Source organism: Amblyomma mixtum, chromosome 5 (assembly GCF_055824585.1).
Source record: "Amblyomma mixtum isolate Tamu chromosome 5, ASM5582458v1, whole genome shotgun sequence".
Classification (NCBI taxonomy): Eukaryota; Metazoa; Arthropoda; class Arachnida; order Ixodida; family Ixodidae; genus Amblyomma; species Amblyomma mixtum.
In genome coordinates this window covers 82,379,184-82,404,982 of record NC_143016.1, presented here as the reverse complement: position 1 = coordinate 82,404,982, position 25,799 = coordinate 82,379,184, and the positions used below count along the sequence as shown (strand labels likewise).

The following is a 25,799-nucleotide window of genomic DNA, read 5'->3' as shown; positions in this document are numbered from 1 at the left end:
CACAATGCGCGTCCGTGACACGCTGCAAGACGAGGGAACGAGGGACGGGTCCAGCTAGGGAGAACCCGTGGCGGAAAAAAACGAGGGCTCTGAATGGAAACGTAACTCGGTGCCGCTGCCACGGGAAAGGGGGGGGGGGGGGGGGGGGCGCACCGAGACGGAGGACGACCGCCACCACCCTGTGAGAAAGAAACACGCTGCCCCATTCACATGCTCCGCAGGAGGGGGAAGTGTGCGAGGCAAGAATGACGGCCACCGTGCAAGTTAAAAAAAAAAAAAAGGAAAATGTGCCCCTTGAGCATCGCGCACCGGGAAAACGGCAAACAGGGGGAACAGAGAGGGGGGAGAGGTATGCCTCGTTAGTTGGGGCTAGAGTAGCGCTGGTTGGGGGAAGCAGCGCTCGCTAAGATGCCGCTCCGTTGCGTGGGACGTTCCAACGGACCCGAAGAAGCGGAAGCAGCAGCCTTCTCTCCCTTAACTAGGTCTCCCCCCCCTCGCCTGCAACCGGGCTTTTGTGCCAGCCTTGCATTAACAGTCGCGGATTCCGGGGGACCCCTCCCCTCTTTCATTCCACCAAGAAAAGTCCCTCAAATACATTTCGCCAAAAATAAAGCCCACTCACCCCCTACCCATACACACAGCGAAACCACGAGTTCAGGAGACTTGACCGCTGGGGATGGCTTGCCCTACGAGCGCGTTTCGATTCGTGAGCGGCGGTAATTAAATCGAACGTCAAGGGGCGAGCGGGGCCCCGACCACACCCCGCGACCTCAACCTTGGAGCGGGTGCGCGGCGAAGAGGGGGGTGGGGGGACCTTTTGTTTGTGCCCCCCATCTCTTCAAGCACGCGGAGCGCGTACAGAGCGCCGCCATTCCCCGATAAGCTCGGGGCGGCATCGTCCTCCGGTGTCGTCTTCGCCGCTAGGGGGAGAACCGGAGTCGCAACACGTTCGGTCACCGCCAGTCGATGCCTCGGCGACAAACAAAGCCGCGCGAGCGAAAAAAAAAAGGCCGAGATTAGGAGCGAAAAGCGGCCGCTGCTGCTGCTGCGAGACGTCAGTGACCGGACGCTGCCGCAGTCAGCGGAAAACAAACACATGGGTTGAACGAACGGTCGATTACGGTAATGGCCCCAACGGTGCGCGCGCGCCGCACGCAGCGTCGGGAAATGAGTGAAATGAAGAGGCTGAAACAACGGCAAATATCAACACAAGAGCACAAACGACTAGAACGGCTTTGGAAAGACAAAAAAAAAAATACTGTTTACGCGACGACGGCGCTCGCGCGAGCAGGAAATAGTTTGTGCCGCGAGACAGAAATTAGCAAGCACTGGGCGATGATTACAACCGCGCATTAAAACCGAATACACGTGCCAGCCAAAAAACAAAAAAAAAATTAAACATCTCTCTCAGCGGCAGTCGGAGTTGGCGCCGTTACAGCGCGGAAAGGATTAGCGATACTCGTCTTCGCAGCGACACTTCCGACGGATGCACATCCCCTAATCAACTGTCACTGACGTGCAGGCGAAGGAGGGTGGACTTCTTGCGTTGCACCTTCGTTACTATGCGCGAAACGGACGAGGGCGAAGTATAGGGAACACGTACGACGTGCGCAAGGAAAGAGTTATCAACCGTATTTCGTGGAGCAACGCTGCACGGACAATCGAAAACCTCACAGCAAGGAGTTAATTGCTCAGGAATGAGAAGCATGCGAACAAGGACACAAACTGTGAAAAAGGAGATTCACGCGCAAGTTTTCTTTTTTACTGGGCCGAACCGTGCCACTAAAAAAAATATTCGGAACAAATCGCTGCTCTGAAAATACGAGCAAGCAACAGCCTCAGGCTGTGCGAAAGGAACAATAAAGGATCGAAACAATCAACAAAAAAAAACAACAACAAATTAACAAATAAAAAAATGATGGCGGGACATAGCGCACAAAGCCGAGCATCATTTCAAGATGGCTACGTAAAGGGAACAACAGCGAAAAAAAAACACATACACCGATTAATAGCTAAAACCAATAAAGAAACAAAAAAATGCAAGGGCATAAAACGACCAAAGAATCCAAAGTCTGCCCTAAAATCTAACGCAATGAAAAAAAAAGAGAAAACGTTCAGAGCACCCGAGTCAGCGTCAAACCTAAGAACGAGAGGCATTCAATTCAAATGAAGGAACCTCTCAACGAAGCCCTACAAAAACTTGTGCCAATACGGAAGCCGACACGAAACCCGCCAAAAAAGAAAATTCTTTGGATGACATGGAAATGAAAGGATTGCTTACGCAGCTGTCAGTGGTACCAATATGAAAGGCTTCGATGACCAGACGCTTCCATTCATCCTTTGTCCTTGCCAATAAATGAAGGGAGAACAATGCCAAGCAAATGTGTGCGCCATTACATCTTCGCCACAGACAAGATCCGAGGATGTGAAGGAAAAGAAAAAGAGCGAAAGATAGATAGACCCGGAAGTAGAAGGCGTCGGGCAGACGTGTGCATCTCTACAGTCGAATAAATCTCAAATGATGATGATGATTCTTTAGGCGCAAGGGCGTGTAAGGCCAAAGAGCGCCAAACACAAGGTTTTTGGTCGCGTCAAGGCTAAAATGGTTTCCTTAGGTGAAGCTTGTACAGGCGCGGACAAAAGTAAACGGAGCACGCAACTGTCTCCGAATATTTTTCACGCGTCACCTAACTGAAATTTCCAGCAGTGGTGCGCGCACGCTGGTAGCGGAGGTTGGAGGGCTTTCTTGCAGACAAACAACGCTTCTTCATTACCAATGGAGAAAGCGTTATTGCACTTCGAACGCAATAGCGTGCTCCCTTTACTTATGGCCGCGCCTGTACACTGTTAAAATCAACTCCGGGCTGCAACTTAAATCAGCAGTGAAGCTCCGCCCACTTTCAGGACCCCCACACAGTTCCTCCGCGATGAAAAAAAGCAGTCTGTTATGTGAAAGCTTTTCTTGTTACCTAAACAAGAAGCTAACCACAAAATTTAGTTACAAGCTCAAGAATTAGTATGCACCTGACTTGTTTGATACGGACAAGACAAAGAAGCTGATTTCGTTTACTGTCGCGATTGGTACGCGGAGTAACACAGGACGTCGCGGACCATGGTCTATCCTACTATGGTCACCTCAGAGGAGCTTCGGACGTCGACAGCCGATGAGTACCGAGAAAACGAAATGGTTCAAGTAGATCAACGAATTTCGACACAGCACAACTGCCCACCATTACCACCACCACCAGCGACGCACAACTTACAAGCTAGACGAAAGCATGACAACAGGCAGCACAGGAAATCGCCGGGACAAACGCAGTGACAATGCGAGCGAAGGCACCAGCGCGCCCAGGCACCGAAAAAGTGCCCTCTAACGTCGAGCTAAACGACACGGTCCACCCAGCGGTACAGAGCACAACGTCCAATTACATGTCGCAACCGGTTACGGAATAACAGGAAGACGGAAACAGGAGGAACCGGAAAAGCGGAACAAGAAGCGAGCGCGCGAAGGACCACCCGGAAAAGAGGAAACGCAACCGCGTCCTATCCAGGTAGACGGCGCAAGATGACGGATCCCAGAGCGAGAGAAACAGGCCCGCGCAGCAGCAGCGACGGGATAGGAACCCCCGAATACTCGCACATCCGGAACGGTAGAACAAGAGCGACGGCGGAACAAGCAGCGGCCAGCTCGTACGCGTACGAGCAGGACTGGCGCGGTGCCACGCCCACCCGGAGAGCGAGCGGCGATTCCAAACGGCTCTCCGCTCTCTTCCGCCCCTAACGCGATCGCGCTTTCGAGAGAGATCGACCACAATTCGGAAGGTAAAAGGAAGAACAGCAACAACTAAAGGGAGGAAGAGACGACGGGCCGCTGCCGCTCCGGCGGAGGAAGTGCAAAAAAAAAAACAGGACCGGGATAACCACGACGACGTTCGCTTGGCCGCCGTCGCTTCAACCCGTTCGCCGCCACTCGTCCGCGATTTGCCGTGCGCACGTAGATCAAGAACTGAGCAGGTCGCGCCGGCGCCCACAGCATCGCCACGAGGAAGAAAAGAGAAAAAAACAGAAAGATGGTGGGGAGGGAGGCTGGTTTCTTCGCCCCTCGGGCATCACCGTAAAGCACTTCCAAACCCCGACAGCAGAAAACGCCCTGCGCGTCCTCTCCGTCACCTTCCTTCCCTGTTCACCGGTAAAAATTTTCCGACGCGCCACCTCTCCCAGCGGCCTTGTTTTGTCACGCATTCTCGCCACGGGGCTTGCCCAGTGCGAATACAAGCGCTGCGCGTTCGACGGGGAAGAGGAAGAAAACGAAAACTTGACATATGGGACGCGGAGACGGCACGGAGGGGGCGTGTCGTCGCTTTGGAGAGCAAAGAGACGCCGCCGCCGCCGCATCTCCACTGCTCCCAATACGTAGCACCGCACAACACACAAGCACACAGCGTGACGTGCGCGACGCGAATGTCACACTGACCTCACTCCCAGTCCCCACAGCGCGCAAGCGTCCAACGCCGGACACACGCAGTCAGCCAGGCGCGGCGGCAAGCCCGGGAAAGCGCGAGCCCGGAGGCGAAAAGGCTTCGCCGCGCGTCGGCACGGTAACGATCCCGCGCCGCGGGGCGACACCTGAGAGCAGCAGCCGCCGCCGCTCCTGCAGCGGCCCGGGCAAGGCAGATAGATCGGGGGGAGGGGGGGGGGGCCGGAGGGGGGAGAACAAAAAAAAAAAAGAAAAGACAAACGTTAAATAAATCGGGCAGGGACAGCTCTCGCTCTCGGCCGCCATCGAATCAGCGCCGCGAAAAGAAAAGCAGGTCGCGTGGAACGGAACGGAGGAGAGCCGTGACCGGGCAGCAGCGGAGAAACGCTTCACGCCCCCTCCCCACGTCCCCCAAGGAAACACCGCGCGCGCGCGCTCGCGAGAAAACTGGACCGGCGAGTGAGCGCGCGCGCGCGCTCTTTGCTTTTCTTGCCCGGCAACACGCGCGACGCAGCGAGCAGCACGCGCCCAGCAACCCAGTCAGCTGCTGCTGCTGCTGCTGCTGCTGCGCCTTCGCCCGGGTCTCCGCCCATTCCTCTCTTCTTCGGAGTGCCACGAGCGAGGAAAGGGTGCCGCCGCTGCGATCGGGTCCTCTTCTTCCGCACACTCCTTCCCTCCCCCTACCTCCACTGCACGCAGTCGGTGCACAGGGCAGTTTTGCACCGCACCACCATGCACCAACGGAGATAGAAATGTGTCGACTCACTGACCAACTGACACACAGCCGACGAGGACGCGGCCACATCTACTGAGCGGCTATGACAAGCTCTGGCGTATCTCGTCTTCAGCGGCGATACCACAAGCGAGCGACCGCTGGTGCGACACTAATCAACGATATGAACGAACGACATCGCGGATACCACATCAAGAGGTGGAGGACAGAAGGGGGAAGGGGGGCATCTTCGCCTTTCGCCTTCACGGAAGCACGTCGGAGTAGAGGGGAAAGCCGGTAAATAAGACGGCGATTATCTCGGCGGCGAAGCGGCTTATCCAAGGGCGGCCGGGGGTCCCACCTTTCCTGCCCCATTTGTTTTTACTGCCAGCCGCAAAGGGGTCGGAGACGCGTCCCACTTCGCTCAACAGACAGTGCCGCCAGCAGTGGCAGTCTTCAGGAGAGAACGGGCACGACGATGTTCCCTTGAATCGGGCCAGGACATAGCGTCGTCGCTTCGCCAAACCAGCCGCCGTTTGCGGCGGGGTCCCGTCCAGGAGAAGCCGCCCACACCGCGGGAGGAGAAACCGAGCCGCCGTTCGCTGCTTCTGTTCAAAGCGGAAGCGTGTTGCGAGATAACGGAAGACGCGGGCAGCGAAAGCAGCACGGAAGACAGCGAGAGAGAGAGAGAGAGGGAAAGAAAAAGAAACAGCCGTATAAAGGGTGGAGATCAAAAACGAACGAACGAAAGAAAGACAGCCCGTAGAGGGGTAGGTAAGCACAAACAAACAAAACAGGGCAATGATTTAAAAAAAAACGAAGGGGCAAAAAGGAAAGAGGGAGGGGGCAGACGTGAGAGAGAGAGTAGCGGCACGACGATGCTCGCAGCGGGGCTTCCGAAACGGCGCACACCGGCGCATGGCGGCCGCACGAAAGGGGCTAAGTGCGGGGAGGGTGGAGGGGGCGCAAAAACAAACCGGGAAGTGGCCCAACTTCAGCACGAGAGAAGAAACGGCCCGCAGTAAACACGAGCGGCGCGGGACGGAACACGGCGGCACCGGTTGCGCGCAGTCAAGGGAAGAGTGGACGGGAGAGAGAGAGAGAGAGAGCGGCGTGTCCGGACCTGACAGAAGACGGTCCCGACTGGACGGAACAAGGGTGCTGGCGAAGGAAACAAAAAAAAAAACAACAACAAACGGATAATTTCGGCTGACAAACTAGCACACGGAATAGCAGCGCCATTGCGATACTCTGCAATACAGCCGTTGTGGGCAATTTCTGCGATTGAATGAAGCTTTGCTGTAAGTTATGCATTATTTATGGTAACTGAGGTATTAAAGCTGGGTTGAAATTAGAGGGAGGGGGGGGGGGGGGGCAATTTCCCTCCCGAGTGAGAAATCTGATGATGACGGACTTTTATGGCGCAAGGCCAGCTGTGGCCCAAGAGCGCAATGGCACAAGGTTTTTCTTTTTAGTTTTTACTCAAGGTGGGGTCAAGGACCCATTTCCCAAGCATTTGACCCTAAAGAAGCCCGGCACCAGGTCACGAGAAAGATTGTACCCATTGTATCACCGGAGGGTGATACAAAAGACCACCCTGAACACCATTTTTTTTTTCCCCCGACGAAAAAAGTACCAAGAAATGTATGATTCAAAACGGGACCGCTCCCTGCAAAACACCTACAAATCCGCCCCTGAATTGAAGCGGCTTTCCCGGCAGTATATTAGTGGCGCTGCGCTTGTACGCGGATTGCGCGTTTACGAATACCGAGTCGAGTATCGTAACCGCTCTGCGTCGAAGGAGCTCATTTGTCAATTCAACGCCCCCTTTTCCCTAACTGGAGTCCGTTTTTTACGTTCTCTGTTGCGGTAACACGACGATGCGCTCATCGCGCTACTACTAAATAGTTTAGCAGTATAGCGTGGCGAGCGCACCGTCGTGCAAATGCAACCGCGAACGTAAAACATGCAAGCCGTCGCTCCCAGAAAAAGAAAATGGAAGCAGCGAACAGACCGATAGGCGAACAAAAATAGAACGAAAGTTTTTGAAAGTCAAACGGGAGCGCCCCGCTGGGCGAAAAGATACACTCGCGCCTAGCGAACCAGTAATATTCAATAATACGGGACTGGCAGCACAAAGGGACTCGGGGAGCCGGGAACTAAAAAATACGCCGGCGCAACACGGCTGGCGGCAAGGTTAAACAGCGGCGAGCGACGCTAAGCACGACAGGCGGGCAGCGTCAAACGCTACGCTAACGGCAGTGTTCGACGACCTCCCTCTACCGCGCGAAGACAGTTTAATGCGGCGCGATCAATCCCGCGCGAGCACAGTGCACGCGTTTCCTGGCCCCGACGCGTCGCCGCGGGGCGCCGGAGACAGCTCGGCATCCAGGCGACGGGAAGCGTAACGGGACAGCGCCGTTAATTCTCTTTGTTACGAGACTCGCGCCCAGCTGTACAACATGTGCCACGGTCACGCGTGTAGCGGAGCAACAAAAGAAGAGAACGGGACAGCAGCTCGAACGCGAGACAGTTACTACTATTGCGACAGCTCGACGGAGAATGCGAGAATTTCAAGGCAGCGCAGAACACGTGTCTCGCGCCGGCTCTTCGTCGAGCCCCGTCGAGCCCAACGCAGTCCCGTTGAAAAGAACGAAAGGATGCCAGCATACGTTAAAGAACCCCACAATCGCTCAAATAAATCCGAAACACTTCATTTTGGCGTGCCTCATATCGTCCGCGCGCGGCTCCTGAACCTCAAAAACCTCGCAAACAAGAGGTAAGGTCCGCGAAACAACACAAGCCACGTGGTGTTCCAACGTCAGCAACGAGTAACAGCGTTTTCAGGGCATCGTTGAAATAATCATCGCGCGCTAAGCGGTCAACTGAACCACGTGCCACCCCGAAACGCGCCCAGCAACTTCGCTCTAACGAGGCTGTTCGCAGAGACCCTTTCCTGCAGGGAAAACAGTGCCGCGAACAACATCGGGTTACACAGAGCACAGCGAACGTTGTATACCAAGAAGGAGGGGGGGGGGGGGGGGGGGGATGGAAGGTTGGTTCTTTCGGCAGCATTGCTCAACAAACCACGAGACGCTATCATCCGGGACGTCGCGGCTGCGCCGACGGACGACGCCCACTTTGCAGCCCTCGCGCGCACAGCTGCGCTCGATAAGGACGGCGCTGGCAAGCGACTGCTGCCGCCCGATGCTACGCGGCTCATTGGTATTAGAGACGGCAGGCACCCTAGACGGGCCGCTTTCGCTTTTCGTCGCAACGACCAAGTCATCAACCGCAGACGACGCCACGCCTGCCCAGGGCCCTGCTGCACGCCACCTCTGTACAGGGTATTGGAGACGGAGGGAGCCTAGGGTTGACTGCCTCGTTCAGCCCCGCAGGTCTCCGCTCCGAAGGACGGTGTCAAACTCCCTTACGGAGGAAACTGTACAGTAGGTTTATTCGTACATATTTACAGCCGAAATAGGAGAACCTCGGTCACAAAACAATATCCCGTTAAATACGCTTCGTATTCCCCAGATCCCTGACTGGGGCATAAACTTCGGAGATCGAAGTCCAATCAGGTGGGCAGCTGTGAACACTGGTGGTACCACCCACGGCAGGGGGCGGTGTTGATACTCTCTCGGTGGAAATGGGGTAGAAGACATCAAGCACTGATGAGTCAATTTGACCACTTCGGCAAGTCTTCTTTCTGTTCGTTGCCTCCATGGGAAAGGAATTTCCCGCAGTATCCCGGCAGGTGAATGAACGCCCGCGTTCGTCCGAAACAAGACCTATCTCGAGGATACAGCCGTCTTTCAATTAACAGCAATAGCTTGACAACACTCCGTCCGGCGACCCGATGGTAGAATCTGCAACTTGACGCCGTCGCCGCTGCTTCCGCCGCTGTTGCCGTCGCCACTGCTTCCGCCGCTGCTTCCGCCGTCGCCAGTCCTTGCCGCAGCATTGCTTCACGGTGACTCATGTCTGCTAGGAGTTCCTCCCATGCCCGTGTTCACCGATCTCAACAAGGGCTGCACACGTCGGGCTTCGTTCAGACCAAACGCTGACAAAGTGTGTCGTGACCCGCAAGGGTGTGGTGACACCACGGAGCATGCCTTTTTCTCAGGCGACAGCTGCCTGCGATGCTCTACAGACAGTACACTGTCGACTGCGAATAATTCGACCTCGAAGGGCAACAAACAATTGTCCGAATTAACCGGAAGTTCGAATCAACCGAATTCCACTGTGCTACGGTCGCTGTATTCTGAACCAGGCCAGTTCATGCCGCACTCGTGCGAAGGCATCGTAACATGCTTCTCGAGTGATGTCACAAGCAGGCTTTGAAGCCCTTAATGGCTCGAAAAGGAAGAAAAGAAAACCAGAGAAGACAGTTGTCTGCACTGCGAGCGTAACGGCAAGTCCGTGGCATCAACGCGGCTTAAAGCGCACAGCACGATTCGCCCGATTGCGAACCGGAGGTTCTCAACGCATTATGCTCACTACACGTTCTAGTGTTCATGTTTGAATCAAAATAACAGCCGCAACGGTCGTTCTACAATGCGATTAAAATGGGAGATTAATTGTGGGGTTCAACGCCTCGGAACGTCTCCTAGGTTATGAGGGACACTATAGTGAAGGGTCCCAGTTAATTTATACCTCGCAAGGTTCTTTAACGTGCGCTGACATCGCTCGCTCAGCTTACAAGCGCAGCCTCTGCGTTTCGCCTCCATCGAAACGCGGTGTCCCTGACAGGGAAGAGAAAGTGAGATCAGCGATAGAAATGACCCGCTTGGACGTAACATGCGCAAATCAGGAGCAGATGTATGGGAAATTGTTGGAGGGGGGGGGGGGGGGGGGGGGGGTGAGAGGTGTCTCTAACCATCGCGGTTCCTCTCCCTTAAATTCGTCCCTGGAGCAAGACGGCACTGCGCAAACAATATCCCTTTCCCTGGCACTTCGGAACATCAGCAATGCTGGTAGGCCTCACAGGTGCTGCGCAAAGGCCCTTCCGAGTTTGACAACACGAATACAACGAGGAACTAAACGAGTCCGGACAATGCCGCTGCTTGTTTACCTTTTTTCTTTCCCTTTTTCATCGCTTCATTTCTTCCTATCAGATGAAACAACCGTGACTGGCCCGCCTAATGATAAGGAGTGAAACGAAAAGGACAGTTGCATTATCTGATCAAACAGCGCAAACAGAATGTCCCCGCTGATAAAAATCATACGCCGCAATCGCAAAAAGCCGCTGCCGAAAGCGAAGGTCGGCTCGATAAAGAGGCATTGTTCGAATAATCGCGCGGTCGTCCGCTGCTAGTTCTTCGGTGATTCCAACAAGTTTAGGGGTGCGCTATCGCCGACAGCAGCCCTGGTGGCACGATAAACCAAGCCTACACAGCTAGGAGCGTGTTTCTCAGCGGCTCTGACACACACACAGTTCTCCAGCAAGACACGCCCACTTGTGTGCAGTCCCCTTCTGAAATTGTTACCCCCCTCCGCACTTGCGCCAATACAATAAACTGCCGTTTTCCGCCGTTTGGAATACGCCACACGATTCCGTTCGTGTTACTCCTTTCACCCTTCATTTACTGCCTCTAGACAGAGACGATGGGCTCTGGCTCGAACGAAGCCACGCCCCCCGGGGCTACGTAGAGGGTTGACACGTGGCGTCACAGGCACCAGAACGGTGAATCACGCATATGGAGGAAGGAAAGAATTTCGGCGAAGCCGTTGCATCAAAAGTTTTGAAGCCCCAAAGTGAGGGCTCCCCCTCGCTACCTGGGCGCCGTCTCAGGGCACTGCTCCTAACGTCATTATTGGCTGCCCCATCAGCCAAAGATCACCAGTATAGTCATTGCGGAAACACGCGGCTTTAGGTACATTTTTTGTCATGCAGCTCGGACAGCGAGGGCCTCTCTAAGCTTTCCTTCCTCCATGATTGCCCGGGTTTCCGCCGTGATTCTGGTACACTGACCGCGGTCAGAGGGGCGCCCGGCCAGTCAATGGTGAAGGAGATACGAACGGTACAGAATTCAAGGGAAGATATAGCGTTACACCAGCTCATTTCTCATCACGCTCGCTGCCCGACTCGACACACGCGTGTATACCAATCGCAGCCGAAATGATGCGACTATGCGACGGCTCCAGTGAAGACGTCGCATCTCTTGGAGAGGGGGGGGGGGGGGGGGGGGGCGCTTCCAGAACGACGATGCCGCTAAAGTCAATGCGGACCGCACACAGCGCGGGGCTTCTTTCCGCGAGGCGCTCGCTTGCTCGTCCAATGACGCCAGGAACAAGCGGCGACAAACTAGCGTATCACGCCCACGCGACCGCCTTTCCCGGGAACCGCGAACGGACGGGTGTCGGTCGGCCCGCGCCTAGTAACGCTACGGGCCACCAAACAAAGGGGAGAGGGGGGAGGCCCGAGGCCGCCGGTGACAGCCGCGAGGACGGACGGAAGGAGAAAAAAGACAACAGGAAGAAACGAATGAAGAAGTGGAGGAGGGCGGCGGTGCACGATCGGAAAAGACAGAAGAAAGGAACCGCTCTCCCGGAGGTCCGTCGCTGCAGCGCAGGCAAAGCAGGAGGAGGAACAAGAGGTGCGTGCACCTCTACTTGGAAAGGAGATAGAGGGAGGGGGGGGGGGGGGGGTGCTTCTTGGAGGCCTGGGGGCGTCCACAAGCAGCAGCAGCAACTAGAGCACACCACGCCGCGACTCGGAACAGCACGACGCGGCGAATGCACTCACTACACCGCGCTCTGTAGAAGCACGTGCAAGCAGTCGTACGCGGGGCCCGAGAGACAGCCCCCCGTCGCCGTTCTCCATCCCCGCGCGCCGCCGAGGCGAGCACACGATGTGGCCGGGTTCACTCGCCCGCGGGGGGCTTTACACAGTTGTAACATACACGCACACCGAGCGCGCGCGGCGCCAGTCACGTCCAAGTACGCGCGCTGCGAGAGCAACTCGGCCCAAGAAGGGCGCGAGCTCTCTTTCCCGACGGAGCGTGCGCGGCCAAGCGTCGCGACAGAACTCCTTCCGCACTTCGCGGGCGCTCATTCAAACGAGCGCGCTCTCCCTGGAGCCCGCTAAATCTAAGCGGGAATACGGACGCCAACGACTGGCTGCGGCAGACCCGACTGCGCCGAACCCATGCTCACTGCAGAAATCCGAACATCCGGCAGCTAGGCACCGCGCGTTCTAGCTTACGGCCAACGAGGGCTTGTTTTTGACCTAGAAAGAAAGAAGGAAAGCAAGATGCTTGGTTGGTTTATGGGGTTTAACGTCCCAAAGCGACTAAGGCTATGAGAGACGCCAGTTGAAGGCGAGGTAGCATCCCACCGCTGCCACCAGTTGTTGAGGACGAGGTTCGGGGTCGCGGCTCGACGGAACCACGGTCAGCACAACGCCCGTTCCCACCTCCACGCCAAGGACAGGAATGCCGCTTAGCGACGGAGTTAGAAGGTGGCGAAAGAAGGCTGAGTTTATTTACATATTTACATGAATGAAGATCGGAAAGTGCTACTCTGTGACTGCTTCGACCGTAAGTAAGTAGTAAGAGGATGAAAGAAATGGAAAGGAAATTAGCACGGGCCTGTGACTGGCGAGATGTCACTACCACCACTGCCGGCGTGCTGCTGTTTTATATCATCCGTCTTCCTTAGTTTCCCTAGGTTGATGACGTCCTCGCCAGGGTGGGAGTGGCCGGAAACTTTCCCTCGTGGGCACAAACTCACACCGCCGCACTTGTGGACGCACTCCCGACACGTGTTGAGCCTGGGAGAGGAAGACGCTTTTCGAGGAAAGTCGACAGCGGAATGCGGCGTTCTCGGACTTGCCAATGGCTCCCCCGGGCTGCCGACACCTGTCCGTCAGATGACATCCGTCGCGAAAGGTCGGAATGAGAGGCCGAGTAAAGGACGGAAGTGGTCCTTTGTCCACGGGAACATTCGCGACGGTTGGGGAAGATCCCCGCCAACCGCCTCGATGCTCGGTACGCAGAACCACAGTGACGAGGGCCCTTGACATCCGCTACCTATGTTTACTGCGAAATGGGACAGGCAAGGTCCACCTGCTCATGTCTCTACACACGTGGGCCGACTCTGAGGAATTCGGCGCTTTTGTGTCCAGTTCTTCTTGTGGGCCCTGCTCGGAGACCCAGGAATGTACGTTTCCCCTCGCCTCACGGTCAATTCAGCACGCTTTGTGGCAAACGTCCTCGAATGGTCAGGGGTTTCTCGGAACCATCCTGGAGAAACGTGGGTGTTGGCTTCTTCCTGCTAACGCCGATCTTAACACGCCGTAGCGGAGGCCTCCGGAAATTTCGACCACCTGGGGTTCTTCAACGTGCACTTACATCGCACAGCACACGGGCCTCTAGAATTTCTCCTCCAAAGAAATTCAACCGCCGCGGCCGGGATCGAACCCGCGTCTTTCGGGCCAGCAGCCAAGCACCATAACCACTGAGCCACCGCGGCGGCACGGAAAGCAAGATGTGCAAAAGGGGGTTAGGGTGAGATTCGAGAACCTCTGCCGGTTGAAATTCACCGCGGTGGCTCAATGGTCACGGTGCTCGGCTGCCGACCCGAAAGACGCGGGTTCGATCCCGGCCGCGGCGGTTGAATTTCTTTGGAGGAGAAATTCTAGAAGCCCGCGTACTGTGCGATGTCAGTGCACGTTAAAGAACCCCAGGTGGTCGAAATTTCCGGAGTCCTCCACTGCGGCGTCTCTCATAGCCTTAGTCGCTTTGGGACGTTAAACCCCATAAACCAAACCAAACCAAACCGAAATTCACCGATGAAGAGGAAAGAGAAGAAAAAGCGAGCCGATTCGTTTGATTAGCACGTGAAAACACCGCGGAGGAGGAGGAGGGGGGGAAGGGTTCACAGAGAACGGTAAGCGGCAGAAAATAAAAACAAAGAAAGCACTCCTCACGGGCCAGGTGCGGGGCTAATAAAACCCACACGGCCCGGCGAGAGCCGCGGGAAAGCATATCAATACCGCGCGGAGAATAACCAAAGAAGAATCGGCAGTGGCGGCGCCGAGGAGAATATAAGCACGGCGCCGAGGAAGATGCCTGCGAACGACAAGCGGAGGCGTGAGATACGCGGCCCAAAGCAGAGAAAAACACCGCCCGCTGCGAGCGCTCGGACCACGACCGGCTTGGCTCGGGCCGCGAGAAGAAGAAAGCGTTTTTGGTGCGGGCGAGATTTATGCGGGCCGATATACAGGAAACGGGCGGAAGGGTAGGGGGGGGGGGGGGGGACCGGGAAGAGTCCAGAACATGGCTGCGCGCGTGGGTCGGCCACGGAAGAAGGGAAAAAAGAAAAGAAACGGACGACCGGCGCCCCGATGCAGAAGCGAGAAGAGAACCGACTGCGATGACGACGAAACAATGGCTACCTGCCACGAGCAAAGTGGGTCACGGCACAGGAGCCTCGCCCGCTTCGCAACGGCCGCACCGCGGTGGAGAGCAGGAGGAGAGAAAGAAAAAGCACACACAAGCGACGAGAGAAAAAGTTGCTTCCGAAACAAACGGTGTGCGCGCGAGAGCAGCGCGGAATGTTTCGCAAGGCGCCGCTGCCTTTTCCTTCTCTCCTCCCCCTTCCGCGGCCGCCGCCTCAGTCAGCACGGCAGTGGCCGCCCATTCCCCCTGCACGCGCTCTGAAGAGAGAGAAGGGGGGGAGCCGAACCGCGGATAAATCCGGATGATGGACGCTGCGGATGCGTGATGAACACTGCGTGGACTCTCTCTCCTCGCCTACCGCGCCGGAGCTGCTCGTGGCAGCCCGAAAGCCGCAGCCGCCATCGGGGGGTCGAACTGCGGCCTACACACACCACAGGCTCGCCGGCCAAACAATGGGCGGCTGACTGACTGCTCGCGCGCCTCGGGTGCGGCGGCAGGTGGCGGCGTCAAAATGACGTCTCTATTATCGAGCAGCTCCACGGAAGGGAAGCGGGCTAAAAAAAAGAAGAAACGAGGGAGGGGCACCGTGAGCTGCGATGTGCACACAGAATCTCCCTCCCCCTCACGCACAACACGTGCGCTCGGTTCCGCAGCTAGAAACCTGAGTGTCAATGTGAAGGAGGACGAAGAGGGGGGGGGGGGGGGGTTGCCGAAGTGGAAGCGGTTCGAAATGCGCGAACCCACCACAGAAGAGGACAGGGACAAAAATGCCGCGCGCTTCCTGATAGCAGTGGGCGTGTCCTCTCAGGCGCTCGACAAAGCCTCGGGTGTATAACGGTGGCGTGACAGTTTTCTCTGCACGGGTGAAGCGAGGCAAGACTGACGATCGCTCTGGGCGACATGCATGCTCAAGCTCTCTTTCCGATGCGGCGCTGACGAACCAGAGTGGCGAACAATCTTTGCACTATAAACGAATTGATAAAAACTGCAGCGATCCGCATTGGAGCGTACGTTGTTGGGCTAGTCGGTCAATCATGGTGAATACAAGGGGGGTACTGCGCACAAAAAGACAAGGACAAGAAGATAACACAACAAGCGCAGTTGTGTTGGAGCATTGGAGCAATGCGAAAGCAAAACGTCCATATATTATATCGACGTCCGAGGCTATTTTGACGTCTGGTAATTTTTGCATTTAATTAATTAACTAGTAACACCTCATGAACCAAATGTTTTCCACGGCAACATTTTTACCACACACTATCTGTCACAATAACACTTTCACACATTTATCGTCAGAGAACGACGTAATCGAGCGGACAAAATTGCAGCGTTGAACCAGAAAGAGCTAAAAACTCGGCCCTCTGTCCTAGCTGGCTAAGAAACAACGGTGACCATAACAAAGCCCTAACCAACCACCGTTTGCCACCGCCACATCCGTCATCGCTTTCAAGCGGCTCTCCGAACGCGCCCGATCGGGCCCGGAGGGGCTCAAAAAAGCGGGCGCTCTCCAGTCGTAAAACCGATCGGCGAAAGCGCGCGGCGTCGTAAAGCGGAAGCGCTCAGTTTTATTTCTTTGAAAAACGATCCCTTCGCGAGACAATCTGTTGCGGGCCCGCGCCACTTCTGCGGCACATACAACGGGAACGATGCCCGCACTACCTTTACACACTCGGTAAAAAAAAAAAACTCGCGGACGGATGCCGTGACTCGCGCAGAACAGGCGCCGGCCGATGACAGCAGAGCGTCGCTAAAGCGCACCACGAACCAGCTTAGCGAAATAACTGATAGGTCGGCGCGAACGGAACTTAAAAGCCTGACCGAAGCGTAGTACCACATGCGGCAAACGAGAGCGCCGAAATCCACATATGGTTCAGAACGTTATGCGCCGCGCCTCTCACGGGTGGAGCTAAAAAAAAAGGGGGGGGGGGGGGGGGCATTGCTAGTCGCACTTGGAGGAATGGAAACTCCCGAGCACGCTACGTTCAGGAAAAAGGAGGAGCACTTGACCCCTTTCCTTGTATTCTCAAAAAGAGTCCTATCCAGGCTAAAAATGAAAGCACGGATTTCGGAGACGTGAGTTTGCCCTGCGACAAAGTGCAAGGACAGCACAATTACACCAGTACAGACTCAGTCAAAAGCCTCCAAGCCACAGGGTGCAGTTCGGGCCGTGTTTCAAACAGTTAAAACCCGAACTTCCAACCAAATCGCCGGAATAGTAGGGAGGAAAACTCGTCCCCGACCAAAACCCGACTTTTACAAGTTTCTCGAGGGGCATGCCGCGAGTACCCGATAAAATAGCCCTCATAGTGCAATCCCCGTGGTCTAAAAGGCTTTTGACCTAGGCTGTACTGTTCATCCGACGGTATTCTCGCAAGCGTGACGCGTCAAAACGCCCCCTGGGAATGTAACGTTTACGACATATCTCGCGCCTCTTCCCACCTAGCCGTGGCAGCACGTTAGCGGAAAGGAAAGGCTGCGCGCGGAGGCGCCAACCCCCCACCCCCCTTTCCGTGTGGTAGCTCTGGAAGAAGGCAAAGGGTGCGTCGCACGTCACGGACGGGGCTGCCGGCGGCAAGCAGCCGTCAGAGCGCTTATCCGGGGACGGTGGTCTCGCCGGCGGTTCCCTCTCTAAGCTTATCGCTCGAGAGCGTTCACGTCGTCGGGAAAAAAAGAAAGGGGAAGGCCTTTTATCGGCTGCTCGCTCCGCTCCTGGGCGCGAGCCAAGCGCCGACGAAGTGTCCAGGGGAGGGGGGCTGCACGCGGAAACTAGCCCGCTCGCTACACGAGAGCAGGAATTGCGGCACCCGCGTCCGATCGCATCGGACCACGTCGTCGGGCTGTTCGCACGACTTCTCGGCGGCCGCTACGGAGATAATGTTTCGCGCGCCGATGGAGAAAGATCGCCGCCGCTCGGAGAGAGACGTCGGCTGGACGCTATGACACCGGCAGAGACCCTCCCCCCCCCCCCCCCCAGGTCACACAAAGTGACTGCCGCCGATCCACTCTCTCGAGTTTTCCACGCTAGCGCTCGCAATCCACAACAGCGGACGAAGTCGATCACTGCGATGTTTTTCAAAAAGAGCGGGAAAACCTCAAAGCCCTCCTTGTCCTCTTCGCCACTGCGAAGGCCGGTTCAGCTGGCATCCACAGCACCCAAGAGAGCCGACGCTGCAGCTTTGGAACCGCAGAACCCGAATATAGTCTCGCGGTCGTCGGTAGAGTTTACGCTACGATGGAGATAGCGCCACATGTAGCTTTTGCAGTGGAAGCAGCAACAAGTGGCCACATGTAAACGGACAAACGCGCGCAAGTTCTTCCCCAAATCAACTCTTGGTCTTCTCGACCCGCCGCGGCGGCTCATTGTTGGGCATGTGGTCGCGGCATCGAATCCCGAAAACTCTGCGAAGCCAGTGCGTATTGAAGTACCTCCAGGTAGTAGAAATTAAATCTGGAAGCCCATTACTAAAAGGACTCGTCCGCGCCTCTCCCGGCATCGTCCACGTTTCCGCACGGCGCGGTTCCCCACGTGGGGAGAGAGTTGCTGCTCCCATTGCTTTCCTCATTAACACCCAACCTTGCCCACCCATGGTCGTCCAAAATAGAAGCCGCTGCAAAATTCAGTGCACGTCATCCGCACAGAGGCTACCTCGCGGACGTAAGTAATTAGTGACGACGCAGAGGTTCACCGAGTTCACGGTGGGAGAATACGAACCGAGACGCATGCCCTGGCTTTACGACTCGAAGCCGCGAGTCCCCCAGCAATGTCATTCGATGTATACGCAGGAGGTTTTTCTTTGCTAGGTCTATTTTTAAATCTCCTTGTTCCGCACACTACGCATCCTTTATATAATGAAACATAGTTCAGCAATACGTTTTTTTTTTTTTCCACAAATGGCTATTCCAAACACTACGCATTGCAGCATCCTTTTAATTTTCTCTTTCTGCGGCGAGAGTACTTTTCCAATCGGCTCGGAGCCGATGGGAGGCGGCGATAAAGCCCTCCACAAGAGCCTAGAAAGCGGTGCTGCGTCGGCCACCGCCGCCGCAGCTCCTCGAGCACGTGGCGGTGGCCGCGCTGGAGAACTCGACCCGCCTAAGCTGAGCACGCAACTATGTCGACGTCGGGACCGTTGCCCGCTCCTCGCAGATACACCTCCGGCGAGATGGGCCTGCTGTCCATCTTGGCTGAACACAGCGTGCCAAGAGCAAGGGAGATGGCTACCGAAAACCCAGACACTGCCTGCTGCGGCGTCAGTACACACTTCCGCATTGCAGCGGAAACCTGCAGACTTTGCATAAAGTAACCAGGCTGTATGGCCTGCTTCTCGACAGCATACTGGAGCACCCCTCAAACTCAATATCTGTAAGTTAAGGGCTAAGGGTAAGCTTTGACCTCACCCTTCAAGAGCTTTCCACCTCTACGGAAGCCGCAAGGGCTCCATTAAAGTCGAAACCTCGCTATAACGAAATAATGGATATAACGAAGAAACGACTATTCCCCTTGGAAGCTCGGCCAACACGGGCTACAACGAAGCAATCGCCGGGCCCCTTTTCAACTTCCGTTATAACCACGCTCAACAGGAATATTTTCGAGGATGTAGAACACTGGCCAAATAGCTGCGGCGGCTCGGTGGGATTGGCGTTCGACTGCTACGCGCAAGATGGATATCGGCCTCGATTAAATGAAGGAGAAATGCGCACACCCAGGCTTCGGTGCAACAGAAACAAGTCCAGGCAAAAGAAGTTAATCAGCAGCCTTCCACTGAGGCTCGCGCCATTTAGTCGGACACGACTCAAGAACGAAGACGCAGATGACCCTCAAAGGAGGCCAATGGCGTCGGCCGACGCGGTTAATCCGATTAAGCGGCTGCTGATCCCTTTTCATCCGCCACCTCCCGAGATGTCACGCTAGCAGGTCCAAAGGGATCAAGTCACGGGGGAGAACCCGCTGACGCATTGGCAGAGTAGTAAGCAGATCCACGGAAGTTTTCTTTAAAAAAAAAAGTACAAATGGATCGGAACAGGGCAGGCCAGCGCAAATATGGCCGCTACGAGTGGTCGCCAGAAAAAAAAAAAAAAAAAGTGGACGCTCTAGTAAAATTAGGCCCAAACAGGCGCGCTTTCTGCAAAACGTTCTGCGTGGAGCGAGACCGCGAAAACCATCTGCAGTTCCTAACCTCGCATCACGGCCCACACGCAGCTGCTAGACGATGAAAAAGCCTTTCATTTCTCCCCTTGTTTATAGAGCGCAATTATTTCCCGTCCTGTTGTTTTTTTTTTTCATGGCACTTCAAAGGCGCATGCTGCGTCTCTGCACCAACCGTATCGACAATAATAATTACAAAAAAAAATGTCTTCCGAAGCGGCCGACTTGTGGGCAACTTTTTTTTTTCTTACTGGGAGCCATCTCGAGTGCAAACAGATCAAGAAGTACTTTGTTCATATACACGCAAAAAAAAAGGGGGGGGGGGGGGAGACTCTCTTCAACTGACCTTCTTGGGAGACTATAACCGGAAGCTGGAGAAGGGACGTGTGTTCCGAAGCAAGCTTTGATAATACCGATAATACTCATGGTCGATACACTGTCCTAATTCTCTACCGTAAGTTATCACTCCTCAGTCTGAGGTGCTTCTTGACGGTATCAACTAATTTTTTCCTAAATTGTCTACATCTACACCGGAAATAAAATGACAGGTCGCTATTTTCCCACTGCGAACCTCTCCCACGTTCTCATTTCGCGTTAGCACGGTTCTGTCCTCCGAATGCGGGAGGACGACTGCGAAGTGTGTTCGACAAGCACGGTTCCCGAGCCTTAGCCCTTCACTAGGGGTGTGCGAATATTCGAAATTTTCGAATAGTATATATTTAGTATTCGAATTCAATTCGAAATCCAAGTATTCGTGTTGTTTCGAATATTCGACCCGACGCGAATATTCGTATCTAGCCGAATATTCATTGTGAGCACCGGCGTTCATTTCGGTCCGCTAGCCCTATCGACAGATGCATAACAACATGGCGGCGCCTACACGGAAGGAAAGTTCTTTCTTCCTCCAAGGGCCATGCCGTAGCTGACTGCGCTGGTGAGCTTTTTTGTGGCTATACCTGCGAAGCTGTTATAGTCAGAGCTGTGCACGAAGCACCTTGCAATACGTGCCAGGTCAGTGCCAAGTGAGAGGGCAATTTCTGTGGCTGGAGGAGTCGTTTCAGTTAGAAGGGAACTACTTCTGCCTGACCATGTGGTGCAGCTGGTTTTCCTTCACGACCACCTTTTACGTCATCCCAGCAACGCGCTTTTGTGCTGATGGCAAGCTAGCCTTAATCAATGCTGTGTACTAGCCATCTTCTCTGATATTTCCACTCTTTTAAGAATAATGTTCGAGACTTTGATACATTTTGTGCAGTCACACACATCTTTTGTGTTCATTTAATCATCGATAGTTGAACTGTGATCTTCTTGGGTGCCCAAATAAATGTTTTGTAGTGATTAAATGCGTCTGTCCTTGATTATTCGATTCGATATTCGGAACTAATTATTCGTATTCGAAAAATTTGATATTCGCACACCCCTACCCTTCACGCTCACAGCGGTCAATGGCGCTATCTTTTCAAACACGTGGCTAGTACAGCGTGGCGGCCAAGGGGAGCAGAGCATTCAGAGGAAACCCCTCCTCATTCGGGAGTACTACAAGGAGGCACAAACTTGGGGAAGTCTCACATATGACTGCCCCGTAGATGCGACAGGGTCGGGGCGGAGAGCGCAACGGCGCCATTGGCACGCAGCTGCCGCGCGCGCGAGAAAAGGCCACGTGCTCTGGATCGCCCACGGAGGAGGCGTGACCTTAGGCCTAACGCGCGCGCAACGCATCAACGCCCGGGTCGCGTGTGCGCGCGACGCGGAAGAGGCAGCGCGGACTGTGCTGCACACGCTTTCTCGCCAGCACAGCGCAGATGCGCCTCGTGCGACGACGGCGAAGAAAAAAAAAGGGGGGCCCTATTGCGCAAGCGTATGCGCCCCGAAGCCGGCGCAGTGTTTTTTTTTTTTGCATGTTTGTTTTTCCCTCTGCCGCGGACCGAACACGACCGCGGAAGTCGTGTCGCTGTGACGGTGATGTGGGAGCGCTAGCCTCTAAAAAGCTGACCACCGGGGTTCGTTTTCGAGATCGTTTGTTGACGACTGAAATGAACCTTGGTGGAGAGGCCTTCACATAGGAACAAGAATTTTTTTTTTTTTGCTTTTTTTCGTCAGCGCGAAACGCAACACTGCGGGGACCAAAATTCCTGGGAAAGCCCCTCCGCAGAAGCAATGCAATCTCTAACGTTCCAGAATGCGCGCCACGCCGACCGTTTCCCGGCTTCAGAAGTTGGCTGGGCAGAAAAAAAAAAGGCGCAAGACCCTATTCTGAGGAAAAAAAAAAAAAGCGACATCAGCCATGCAGGAACAGCAGAACAATGAGGCCACCACTACGAACTGGTCGCGAAGTAATAAAGTCTTCCTAGAATAAATACGCAGTAGCTGCGGAAGATGGCAGCGGAGGAAAGAAAAAAAAAACTCAAACAAGGAGACTCGGAGGGAGGGTAGGTAGCTGGCCATGCCGTTCAATGCGCGCCGGCCGTAGCCAGGGGCGGCGGAGGTAGAGAGGAGAACGACGAGCGGAGACAGCCAAGGTCGGGGAACACGTGTCCGGGAGGCGCCAGGGAGTCTGGGGCCGCGGCAGGATGGCCCCCCTCAACGAAGGGGAGAGCGCGCGCGCTAGCACGTGAATCGCGGCACACGTTGGGCAAGTGCGCAACTGCGACGCACCGATGCTGCTGCCGCTGGCATTTACGTCGGCAACGCGTCAGCAGCAGGAGGGGAGATACCCCCCAAGCCACGGCCTTTGTGACCTGCGAGGAACGACAGCTCTTTTTCTTCCTCCGCGGCTGGCCAACCTACGCATCGCGCTTATTATTTATTTGTATATTCTTTTTTTTTTCTAGCTCGAGCGCAGCACAGCAATGATGTATTCCCCTCTTGCTATCGTATTGGTGAAGCAGAGGCCGCGAGCCGGCGGCGGTCTTCCTTTGCCATTAAATGACCCCAGCCTTTTTAACTCCGGAAAGAGACAGAGAAAAGCGAAACAAGTGAGCGCGCACGCTGCTCGGCCCATCACTCCCGCGATGAAGTGCGCACTTGCGAGAGACAATGGATGGAACCAAGTCTGCGTGCCCACATATCCGAGCAGGCAGACAGCGTGGCGAAACAACAAAGGCGCCTTTGCCAACGGCGTTGAGGTCTCCACTGGCGACTCGATTAGATTAAACACGTGGAGTCGGCCGGAGACGGCGCTGCGTTAACGCATACTGTGCTGCAAGCCCATTTGTTAGAATAGACGTTCAACGGACGTGAGGGGCGCACGCCGAGAGGCGAAATATGGTGCCAAGAGAAGCGCAGTGATCTGCGCCGCCGAGTTTTAAACTGCGTCGCAATAAAGGGGAAAGGGGGGGGGGGGGGCTACAGGCGATGACTCGCAAGCACCTAGAGAAGGGTGCGCTGGTAACAACACCGAAGAAGCACAGAGAGCGGGCGCAGAAGCGTACTACACACAATGGGAGACAGGCCGTCAAGGGCGAAATTAAAAGCGCCGATCAGGCAAACGACGCGGCGTGCAGCCTTTGTGCGTGCGCCGTGAACCACGCACACGCCTCCACCTGGGAGAAGGGTGCGCGCGCGCGCGTAAGCAGGTAACTTATGAGCAAAACAAAGATCGCTGGCCCCCTCCTCCGCGGACGGCGAGAAAAAAAAAAAAGAGAAGTTCGGGCGAAGTCGCGTCCAGCAGCGGTGAGCGCGGCTCCCCCGAAGGCCACTGGGCGGATGAGAGGGCGGGGGAAGTTCAAGAGACCCCCGCGCGAGTGGTGTGCTGTTCGGCCTGGCCTCGCTCGAACAACCACCTTTTTTTCCAAGTACGTGTACCACACCAACCAGGCGCACGCTCCCGCCAGACCCGTTGCCTCGGTTTCGTCGCGGTGGTTGGGAGGAGGCTGCTTCGCGCGGAGCGAGCGGGTGGGGGGGGGGGGGACCACCGCAGCCCCCCCCCAGATCGGCGGCCAAGCACGCCCCAACATGCTTCGGAGCCCCGAATGCGGCCTGGACGCCTTGCTGCTTCGCGACACAGCCCGATCACTGACGTAGGCAACGCGACAGGACGCCTTGACGACAGGGCCAGCGGGCGCGCGCGAAACGGCGGCGCCTCTTCATTAACGCGGCCAGATTGCAGGGTCGCTAATCTGCGGACGTTATCGTATCGCTGTTGGCTTTGCGACTTTCTCTCGCGAGCACGGGAAGGAGTAGCCCGAGCGGTTTGTGTCGAGCGATAAGCGGCTCATCGCGCCGTTCCGCGGAAGGAAACCAGAGGCCCCGTCGCGCTCTGTCGTCTGCTAAGGAGGAACGCCCCTCTCGCACGGCGCAGCGCGCCAAGGGTTAGAAACGCGGCCTGAGACGCAGGGCGCCAGCCCCACCCCACTCTCCGTGTTGCTAGTATGCACTGGGAAGCCCCTGCAGTGGCTCGTGCGAAGTGGCTGGACGAAGAGATGGCCAGCGCGCGCGCTAGCACGGCCAGGCACGATTCACAGCTGATCGGGAGACAAAGCGGGAAGCAAAAAGAAGAAAGAGGGGGGCCGGTTCTCCGTAGCGGCCTCTCGCTAGCAGACGATGCGCGTTCAGTTGCGACCGTTTCCTTACCTGTGTGCGTGCGTAGATGCGCTTTGAGGTGGGAGCTCTTGCCGTAGACTTTGTCGCAGCCTTCGTAGCTGCAGATGTGCACTTTCTTTAGGGCAGAAGACGATCCGCGGACGCCGGGTGTGGCCGACGACGCCGCCACGATCGCTTTGTTCGCGGCGCCGCGCACCTTAGGCCTAGCGGTACTCTTGGGCCTCGCGGCGGGCAAATTCACCGGCTCTTGAGGTACCCGCTGCAAGTCCGCTAGTATCCGAGCTATCATGAACACAGAGCTCTCCGTGTAGTGAGATTCCGGCTCGTCAGGCACATAGTCACTGCCATCCGTCGTGCTCAGGGACACCGGGCTGCGGCGATCGGACTCCGAGTACGGGTCGCGAGGTCGAGCGTTGGACATCGCCACGAGGCATTCTGCAGCGAGACTCACGTCTCTGTCCGGGTCCATCAAGAGACGGACCGCCATGGTAACGCGGGACCGCAGACAGCACGGACGACGTGGACGATTAAAGCGCTAACTCCCACGTTGCCACATGAACGCGGGAACGGAGCGCAGAGATCGCGGCGCACACCCCTCGACAGCCAGTTCACATCTGCTACTTTCCCTCGGCAGCCCTCGTGGTTTTCGGAGGAGTGGCCAGCGCTCACCTAGCGGAGGTGACGTAAGCTCGAACCTTGGTTTTCATTGGACGCGATCTTTAATACTGCTTCCGGTTTGTTTGTGGGTTTTTTTTTGTTGCTTTTTTTTGTGACCGCGCTTGCGTGCTCTTCGAAACGCGGTTACCTGAGCGCGCGGCGGCAGCGGCGTCTCCCCTCGGCGTGAGCGCGCGCGCGCGGGGACGGGGGCGAAAAAAAGAGAATTGTGGATCGTTGTTGGTCGTTGCTTAGTAAAAGCATTCGCTAGAGGTGGTGAAAACGAAGTGCTAGTGAGCGAGGCACGGCAAGGATTTTCTACCTGCTCTATGCGCGTAGGAATCGTTGCAACCGCGCGAAATAAAAGCAGCAAACGGATACGTGAAGAGTGTCCGCTGAGAAAATTTGACCGCGGTTGATGGGAAATCTATACATGCTCTTTATTTTTTTCCCCCTTCACGTGGACGAGCGCGACTGCTGCATGCGCAGTAACGATTGAGTTCTAGTTAAACGATTCGTATTTCTTTTCCAGCACTCATAGATAACCGTTTCGCCCTTTCCGTTTCTCTGCTTCACGTTTTAATAATGATTTCCTTGCACAGAGCGGTGGAGCTACTTACATCCTTGTTTAAAGGGACACGATTGAAAGTTGTGTTTCGACGCCGCCTGCGTGTCGATCGCGTCTTTGCAAACTTCCCGACCACGCGAACGAGTTTCACTTTCGCTGATTATTAAAACCCGAACGGGCGGCCGCAAATGTGCCGGATCGAGGAAAGGGGGAAAGTGCGAATGCCACAGAAATCGTCTCGATCGAGCTCGAGCAGCGGCACATGCATGCTGAGGCCAGAGGAAACGTTCGGCAAG

General features: G+C 55.7%; 1 protein-coding gene across 1 annotated transcript in view; it reads right to left on the bottom strand.

Moving 5' to 3' along the window:
- Positions 1-24,914, bottom strand: part of LOC149342830 (Krueppel-like factor 13) — a 35,622-nt gene extending 10,708 nt beyond the window's left edge. Inside the window, exon 1 of the mRNA XM_089545318.1 lies at positions 24,312-24,914. Coding sequence (XP_089401444.1) covers positions 24,312-24,768 — 457 coding nt within the window. The 5' untranslated portion in view covers positions 24,769-24,914. The remainder of the gene's footprint in view (positions 1-24,311) is intronic.
- Between the last annotated feature and the right edge of the window lie 885 nt (positions 24,915-25,799).